Source organism: Salvelinus alpinus, chromosome 3, assembly GCF_045679555.1.
Source record: "Salvelinus alpinus chromosome 3, SLU_Salpinus.1, whole genome shotgun sequence".
Taxonomy (NCBI): Eukaryota; Metazoa; Chordata; class Actinopteri; order Salmoniformes; family Salmonidae; genus Salvelinus; species Salvelinus alpinus.
The window spans coordinates 66,259,324-66,268,793 of record NC_092088.1 but is presented as its reverse complement, the minus strand read 5'-3'; the positions used below and the strand labels follow the sequence as shown (position 1 = coordinate 66,268,793).

Below are 9,470 nucleotides of genomic sequence, written 5' to 3'. Positions count from 1 at the left end.
GAATGGAATATGAATGACAGTCATCCAATATGCTGTAATTAAAATAAGGCCATGCTCATAAGAAAAATAATCGTCCTCCCTCATCTTAAATGGCACCCATTGCCACTGGATCTGAACCATGGTCTCCCACAGGAGAACCCAATGTATTGACCATTAGACTAACAGGGAATACCAGGTGGTGTTGAGCATGACTGATTCTGAAGTCACAGGCAGGGCTACCTCATCACGAGACCATGAGCCCGACTCATGTCCGCTACAGAAGCATAGGGAGCTCATATCCTCTCTAAAACAGTATTTGAGTTATAAATCATTGGATGATTAAAACATATGTTTATTTAATCCTTCAAATTGTCAAAACATTTTGCTCGGATGAGAAAATACAAGTGCGGAATGATATCATGTTAGATTGTGACCATCGTGGAAATTCTGAATAAAGTATATTTGAAAACGGAGTGTTTCACAATATATATCTTATAGTTTTCATTGTGGCTCAGTTGGTAGACCCTGGTGCTTGCAATGCCAGGGTTGTGGGTTTGATTCCCACAGGAGACCAGTACTAAAATGTAAACAAATATATGCACTCACTACTACTGGAAGTCACTCTGGATAAGAGCGTCTGCTAAATGACTAAAATGTAAAACAATTAAAGCACGATATACCCCTGAAAATCCTGTTTAAAAATAAAATTATTAACATTCTTGGCTGGTATTACAAATAATAATAAAAATACAAAAAAAAACACACGGAAGACTAATTTAATCTCTTTGGTTCCATGGGAAAATAACTAAACTTCAGTTACCTAAATCAGATTAAATACAATTTTACAAAGCCAAGCATCAATAACTGGATCAAAAAGCATGTGCTACTGTAATCTTGAGAGGTTGCAAGAGCCAATTCATTTTACACAAACAGATTAACATCAACATTTCAATATTTTGCATTCTGGCAGGCTACAGAATCAGGTGATCCTTTTTCAATTCCCAAGCAGGAGGCAGAGCCTGATCCATGGTCATTTTCTGTGGGTAAACAAAGTCAGAGTAGTCAATCCCGTCCACATCTGCGCTGGCCAACTGGTCGCCAGAGCCCTGCTCAGTGAAGAGGATTCCAGTTTCAGAACCCTCGCCTGACTGCTCTAGCTCTGAGCCATCCTCTTCCAGCACTCTGGAAGAAAAACAGAAGCACAAGACCATTAGCCATTACAGTCTACATCCTCTAAGCTCTTCCTATGATTTTTCACTACAGCACAGGCTGGGGCGTCTCTACACTCCCATCATCCCTGCTTCGTTTGTCTGGGAGCCTGTCGTATTCAGTTGAATTGTGCATTGAATCAACAATATTTCATAAAGTGATTAACAAGAAAGGCTGAGTGATAACTCTAAAACGTTCTATGAAGAGAATATATTGTTGAAATAGTGTTCCTTTGCTTACATTATCAACTAAGTAAATTAGAAAATAAACACATTTAGATTAATCTGTTGTAAAACATTAAAAAGTTGCTCTAATACCTGTGAAGAAACACTTATTACTCCAGTCACTACATTGGATTTGTTACATAGTAACAGTGGTGGGAAAAGTACCCAATTATCATACTTGAGTAAAAGTAAAGATACCATAATAGAAAATGACTCAAGTAAAAGTGAATGTCACCTAGTAAAATACTACTTGAGTAAAAGTCTAAAAGTATTTGGTTTGAAATATACGTAGGTATCAAAAGTAAATGTAATCGCTAAAATATACTTAAGTATGAAAAGTTAAAGTATAAATCATTTCAAATTCCTTATTTTAAGCAAACCAGATGACAACATTTTCTTGTTTATTTTAATTTACAGATAGCCCGGGGCACGTTCCAACACTCAGACCTCATTTACAAACGAAGCATGTGTTTAGTGAGTCTTTCAGATCAGAGGCAGTAGGGATGACCAGGGTTGTTCTCTTGATAAGTGTGTGAATTTTACAATTTTCCTGTCCTGCTAAGCATTCCAAATGTAACGAGTACTTTTGGTTGTCAGGGATGTATGGAGTAAAAAATACATTATTTTCTTTATGAATGTAGTGAAGTAAAAGTAAAAGTTGTCAAAAATATAAATAGTAAAGTAAAGTACAGATATTAGGTATTAGTAAACTTACCGATGCTTCTGTTTGCATGGTACTTTTAACAACCGTAGTACACAACATTTATAATTAAACAGTATTTCCTGACTTTTTGCCAATGTTTTTTTTAACATGCTTAGAGGGAATTTATAATGATAAGCCCTTTCTGTGCGACCTACAGTATAGGGAAGAGGGTTTCGTGAGATCCAACCCTTTTGGGTCCTGATGTTTTCTAACTGATACAATGTCTTGCTGAGGACTTAAAACACTAAAGGGGAAGTGGTGTCTTAGGCCATATGATAGCAAATGTCCATATGATAGCAAATGTTTAGCTTCCTCAATAGTGAAAATGTTTAACAGAGCTGAGTACATATTGTTCTCTTCTGTCTGCTGTAATATAATGAATGCAGATATTAATGCTTGGGTGCTCCTTCACTCATGTATAATTAGATCACCTAATTCATATGGCTTGTAGTTTAAACACTCAACTTTCAGCAGGATAATCTAGAACCATAGAGTGTAGTTTAAACTCATAGTAGTAAGTCAATAAAGTGCTTACTTCTTGTATGCTACCATCACTCTCGGAAGGAGAAAGAATATCAGAGGCCATTCAAGTCACAGTACGCAACTACCAGACTGATTCTGTCATTAAAAAACATTCCCTACTACAGGAAATTGTATAGTGATTCTTGAAAATTCAGAAATGTTATTGATCAAGTCTATTATTGCAATCCTTTATGGGGACATATCTCATCAAAAACAATGGAGCAAAGAAGTTAATCAGGACAATTCTGTCACATTATGCTAAATTCTGAAATTCAATAGCCCATCAAGCTTTGGTCTCCGGATAAATTAATTTGCGATGATGTATACTTACATATCCTTTACTGCAAATGGAGGGAGTCTGTCAGGAGGCCCAGGCAAGTCCATCCAGGGACCCCTCTGTGTCTCACAGTTGGGATTCTTGGCGTCTGGACTGCACTTAACCCACATATATCTACCTTTTGCTGGAGCACCTGTGTTTCATAAGGGAATAACAATATATAAACATAACTAATTTGTGACAGAGACTCTTCATGGACAATATTCCTATTGAATATGAAATACAGGTTACTGCCAAAATAAAGGAAACTGAGTAAATGAGGGATATAAATTGTATTGAAAGCAGGTGCTTCCAGGTGTGGTTCCTGAGTAACATCAAATGAAATTAAATTTGATGTTATTTGATGCATTTGTCACAACAGGTGTAGTTACTGTCACGTTCCTGACCTGTTTTCTGTTGTTTTTGTATTTGTTTAGTATGGTCAGGGCGTGAGTTGGGGTGGGCAGTCTATGTTATTTGTTTCTTGTTTAGGTTCATGGTTAATTAGCCTTATATGGTTCTCAATCAGGGGCAGGTGTTTGACGTTTCCTCTGATTGAGAACCATATGAAGGTAGGCTGTTCTCACTGTTTGTTTGTGGGTGATTGTCTTCCGTGTCAGTGTTTGTGCCACACGGGACTGTTTCGTTTGTGTAGTCTGTTCCTGTTCGTGCGTTGTTTGTTAAGTTCTCATGTTCAGGTCGGTCTACGTTATTTTGTAATTTATCAAGTGTGCTTCGTGTTTGTCTAAATAAATTCATTCATTATGTCTACACACATCGCTGCGTTTTGGTCCGATCCATGCTCCTCCTCGTCTGAGGAGAACGACTTGGACGAACGTTACAGTTACAGTGAAATGCTTACTTACAAGCTCTTAACCAACAATGCAGTTATAAGAAAAATACCTACAAAAAATAAATAAAAGTAACAAATAATTTAAGAGCAGCAGTAAAATAACAATAGCGAGGCTATATACAGGGGGAACCGGTAAAGAGTTAGTGTGCGGGGGCACCGGTTAGTCGAGGTAATTGAGGTAATATGTACATGTAGGTAGAGTTATTAAAGTGACTATGCATAGATAATAACAGAGAGTAGCAGCAGTGTAAAAGAGGGGGGATGCAAATAGACTGGGTAGCCATTTGATTAGATGTTCAGGAGTCTTATGGCTTGGGGGTAGAAGCTGTTTAGAAGCTTTTGGACCTAGACTTGGCGCTCCAGTACCACTTGCCGTGCGATAACAGAGAGAACAGTCTATGACTAGGGTGACTGGAGTCTTTGACAATTTTTAGGGCCTTCCTCTGTCACCGCCTGGTATAGAGGTCCTGGATGGCAGGAAGCTTGGCCCAAGTCATGTACTGGGCCGTACGCCCTACCCTCTGTAGTGCCTTGTGGTCAGAGGCCGAGCAGTTGCCATACCAGGCAGTGATGCAACACGTCAGGATGCTTTCAATGGTGCAGCTGTAGAACCTTTTGAGGATCCGAGGACCCATGCCAAATCTTTTTATATTCCTGTGGGGGAATAGATTTTGTCGTGCCCTCTTCACGACTGTCTTGGTGTGCTTGGACCATGTTAGTTTGTTGATGATGTGGATACCAAGGAACTTGAAGCTCTCAAGTTGTAGTTGTGCTTGAAAGGGTATTGTCATCTACATACATTAAGGTTATTCATTTCTATACATCTGGATGCTGATTATAATGCCTGCAGCCTGTGCATAATCAATAGGCCTGAAAAGGTTTAGGGCAGGGGTGTCAAACTCATTCCACGGCGGGCCGAGTGTCTGCAGGTTTTAGTTTTTTCCTTTCAATTAAGACCTATAGACAACCAGGTGAGGGGAGTTCCTTACTAATTAGTGACCTTAATTCATCAATCAAGTACAAGCGTGGAGCGAAAACCCGCAGACACTCGGCCCTTAGAGCACGTGTCAAACTCATTCCACTATCTAAACTCTTCTGGGGCCTTATGTATGCTTGTTAATTCCATGTGTAACTGTGTTGTAGTATGTGTCGAACTGCTTTGCTTTATCTTGGCCAGGTCGCAGTTGTAAATGAGAACTTGTTCTCAACTAGCCTACCTGGTTAAATAAAGGTGAAATAAAAAAAATACAAAATAAATTGTAGGTATCTGTGGTAGAGAAGAAGAATATATATGACAATTTAGCATAGACACTATTACCTCTGGTTATCTTCATCATGATTTCTATGATTTAGGCATAGCTTGGCCTACCTAACTACCTAGTTGTGATATCCCACTAGCCATATTAGTGCTTGCTAACACTAATAACAAAGATTTGTTTAACTAACCCAAGAAAGATCAGAGCCTGTCGTTTCCAATTGGAGCAAATTAATCATAGAGGGCAGAACAAGCACAAGCTAGTGAGATCCTATTGGCGCATTCTAGCATTTATTTGCATATTCCCGTTAGGGAACGCTTACTTTGAAGTGCGCGTGTGCAATAACTCAATTCACCCTTGCACTCATTCTAAACAACGCAGTTTTTTACTCATTGGCAAGAGTAAAGTCTACAAAACGCAGTCCAATCTGTTTGTTACAGATTCTAGTTTTGGAAACAGAAAACGGTATGGAGATCAAATGTTTCATCGATGAGAAAATTATCAGAATGTCGGCCAAAATCAATCTTCTCCCACTGCTGGCTACTGGTAGTGAGTGGATACGTTAACCGGATGCTTCACATTTATACATCCGGTGAAATATCTGTCTCACTGTTCTATCTGTGCTGATAAATAATCTAGTGTTAAATTATTAGCTACATTGAAAATGCACTAACGTTACTCATAGTGTGTTGACACAAGTAGCTAGCTAGCTAACATTCTGGGTGTGTCTCACGTTTTACCCAAGGTTCAGGGAAGACCATCGAGCCAATCTAACGTTAGCTAGCTAGTTATCTAGCAAGTAGAGACCATAGTATAATTGCCAGCTTTAGCTAGTTAGTCAAGGTTAGCATGCTAGCTAATCCCAAAAAAACTATATTAGATGGTAACTAGCTAGCTAGCCTAGTAGGTAGGTCAAACAAAAACATGAGCTGACGTTTGCTAGCTAGTTACAGTTAGCTAGCTAACATTAGGCTAGCAAGCTAACTACCTATGGTAAATCATCCAGCAGAATTAATGTGTCCAAAAAAGCAAAATAAATTCCATGGAAACAATACTTTCTCTCACGATTGACTATTTCACAAGTTTAACCATAACCAGGGGTGAAAGTAAGCCGGTATGGTCTGGTACAGCACAGCATCCCGGCAAAAATAAATATTGGGGTATCCTGTACCGGTAAAACGTGAGCCTATCACAATAATTAACACAAAATGACATGAAAAATATAGGCTATTTTACACCATTATTTAACACTAACGCATGTCAGCCACATTAAAAGTTGTACATTTTGACAAGCGGAGATGAGTGGCAACGACCGAGACGCGCTTGGACAGCTGTGGTTGCATCAATGCAGGCTGTGTAAGCCTAATGACAATTGCAGAATGTCATTACAATACACGTTTAGGTGTTTTGTAACGGATGTCTCTTTCCATTCATCAAATTGCAGGAGCACAATGCGTGGACAAACGTGCGCGGGTACCCTGCAGGAGCGTCTTTTTGAAGTGATTGTTTGACAATCAGATGAAAATAACTATGACTGGTTGTGTTTATGCCACATTAAAAGGTAATACATATTAAAAGTGATAGGACAAATATTTACAAGGCCTAGGCCCAAAGAGATCATATGAAATTAAAAGGGATTATATATGTACTTGTCTGATTGCATCTATTCTATAAAAAAGTGTGTGTATGCGCTTGGGTGTCCTGTACCGGTAAGAAATTATATCTACTTTAACCTCTGACCATAACGGTTTATTAATGTGTCTAAATATGTTTAAATTATAGTTAAAGTAATTGATCCGTTGTCAAATGCACCGTTAAATGAATGACCAATTCTAATTATTTTTTTTGTATGTGAACCTGATTTTCACATTGGGCCTGGAAATCAGACCCCAGAGCCCTTTATTGCAATTATGTCAATGAGCTGAATTATGATGCGGTCCGTGCTATCCATGATCCTTGGGATGTCCCTACCCCACTGAAGTTGATATTTAAAAAGGTTAAGGTACGGGTTAGGGTTACGTAAGGGTTATGGTTCGGTTTGGGGTAGGGGTTAGGGTAAGGATGTCCCACGGATTCCGGATAGCACTGAGCAATATGGTGCGGTGGGATGCTATCACAAAACTTTAACATGTGTAACAAGCATGGTAACATGCATTCATTGTTATACCTCTGTAATTACAGACTGCAATTACCAACAGTTACATGTTGTTATTACCGTGTTGCTATGAACTATTACAAGTAATTACAATAATTGTTAGTTTAATTACATATGTAATTACACTGTAATAAGGACCCCTTAAAATATAGCGTTACCGATCAAATTACACTTTCACTTATGCAACCACCCCTTTTATAAATGGCAGATTAAAGTTATGAGCAACATGTGCATTGTTCTAATTTGTGGTTCTTCAAATGTTTTAATACTCTTACTCATACTTTATTCTGGTAGTGAAAAAGATGTCCTTCAGTCAGAAAATACAGACAAATTTAGACAAAATATACAGACGCGGTTTCGTGACATCTTGTCAGCAACCTAGGGTATTTTGTCAAGCGTGCCAAAAGCAGACATCAAATTAATAGCAGAAGCGCAGATACGTTTTCAACATGAATTAATCAACATAAATGTTATTGTTACAAATCCGTAACTACACCTACTTACTTTTCTCAACAGTTAAATACTGTAGTACCGAACATGTGGCTAATCCAAACATTTGATATAGCCCATTATTTATTTGAATGGGCTACTTACCAAATCCGTTATCTGCGAGAAAGAAAATGACAGCCAGTGTCAGACAGATCTTCAAATTCAGTAGTCCCTTCATTATTTCCTTTGTAATGAGGAGACGTCAATATATCCTTTAAAGAATAACCTCTGTGTGAATATTCTTAAATACACTTAATCGTGCTGTTGAATGTCTCCAAACCCTGCCCATTTATGCGTCATTATTTCCTGAAACCAGACGTCTTCGTAAGAAGTTTAACATCTGCAGTGGAAAGTTATTGTCTTCCATATCTGGCATGCCGACGTTCGCCGCATTGAGTTAATAACGTAGATATATGTGTCAATGTGTGTGTGAGTCACGCGTCACTTCCTCTTGAACTTGCAGATGTGTTGCTGTGCGTTTTGTTGCTGTGCGTTTTGTTGCCAACCTTACTTTGCTAGCTGACAACTTTACGTTTTTTTTCTTTTTACTTTTTAATTACCGTTTATATTTTTAGTTTTTCCATCACAACTTTTTTCCCTCATTCAACTTTTTCACTCCAGACGCTTTATCTGGACATGGTTCGTCAGCACTTTCAACAGTCGAAGCTAAGTAGTAACATTAACATTATGTCTTCTAATTGCAGTCGCTGTACTCATAATATACAGGAGAACGATCGCCTTATGGCGAGGATAGCTGTGCTGCAAGCCCAGCTTCAGACGCAATCGTTAGGCAAGGGTAATTTCAGTGTATGAAAGGATGAAACAGCGTCTGTGCCACCAGTAAGTACAGATAGTAGTATAAACCCCCCGCACAGTCCCCGCAGCCGGACAACTTTCTCATGGCTTCTGGAGGGAAATGCTGTAGGAATGCTCAACTGGTGTCGCTCATTCAGCCGACAGAAACTTTCAACCGGTTTTCCCCATTAAGTAGCGAGTCGGAGTCTGAGGCCGAGTCTTCTCTTGTCTCTACTCCTCCCGTTACGGGGTCTGAGACGCCGAAGGCTCCCACCATTAGCTCTGACAAATTGAAAACCCTAGTCATTGGCGACTCCATTACCCGCAGTATTAGACTTAAAACGAATCACCCAGCGATCATACACTGTTTACCAGGGGGCAGGGCTACCGACGTTAAGGCTAATCTGAAGATGGTGCTGGCTAAAGCTAAAACTGGCGAGTGTAGAGAGTATAGAGATATTGTTATCCACGTCGGCACCAACGATGTTAGGATGAAACAGTCAGAGGTCACCAAGCGCAACATAGCTTCAGCGTGTAAATCAGCTAGAAAGATGTGTCGGCATCGAGTAATTGTCTCTGGCCCCCTCCCAGTTAGGGGGAGTGATGAGCTCTACAGCAGAGTCTCACAACTCAATCGCTGGTTGAAAACTGTTTTCTGCCCCTCCCAAAAGATAGAATTTGTAGATAATTGGCCCTCTTTCTGGGACTCACCCACAAACAGGACCAAGCCTGACCTGCTGAGGAGTGACGGACTCCATCCTAGCTGGAGGGGTGCTCTCATCTTATCTACCAACATAGACAGGGCTCTAACTCCTCTAGCTCCACAATGAAATAGGGTGCAGGCCAGGCAGCAGGCTGTTAGCCAACCTGCCAGCTTAGTGGAGTCTGCCACTAGCATAGTCAGTGTAGTCAGCTCAGCCATCCCCATTGAGACTGGGTTGGCGCCCCCCCTTGGTTTGTGCTGTGGTG

The 9,470-nt window shown here is 39.7% G+C and overlaps 1 protein-coding gene across 1 annotated transcript; it reads right to left on the bottom strand.

Moving 5' to 3' along the window:
- Positions 1 to 310: 310 nt before the first annotated feature.
- srgn (serglycin) lies at positions 311 to 8,114 on the bottom strand. The gene is made up of 3 exons (XM_071393749.1): positions 7,812 to 8,114; positions 2,969 to 3,107; positions 311 to 1,161 (listed from the first exon to the last, which is right to left on the bottom strand). The coding sequence occupies exons 1-3, from the start codon at positions 7,882 to 7,884 to the stop codon at positions 951 to 953; spliced, it is 423 nt and encodes a 140-aa protein (XP_071249850.1). The 5' UTR covers positions 7,885 to 8,114; the 3' UTR covers positions 311 to 950.
- Between the last annotated feature and the right edge of the window lie 1,356 nt (positions 8,115 to 9,470).

Excerpts from the sequence above, each read along its gene's own strand:
- srgn (XM_071393749.1), bottom strand. The coding sequence starts at position 7,884 with ATGAAGGGACTACTGAATTTGAAGATCTGTCTGACACTGGCTGTCATT. Across the intron at positions 3,108-7,811 it reads TCTCGCAGATAACGGATTTG|GTGCTCCAGCAAAAGGTAGA; the intron begins GTAAGTAGCCCA and ends TATGAAACACAG. Across the intron at positions 1,162-2,968 it reads CCATTTGCAGTAAAGGATAT|AGTGCTGGAAGAGGATGGCT; the intron begins GTAAGTATACAT and ends TTTTTCTTCCAG.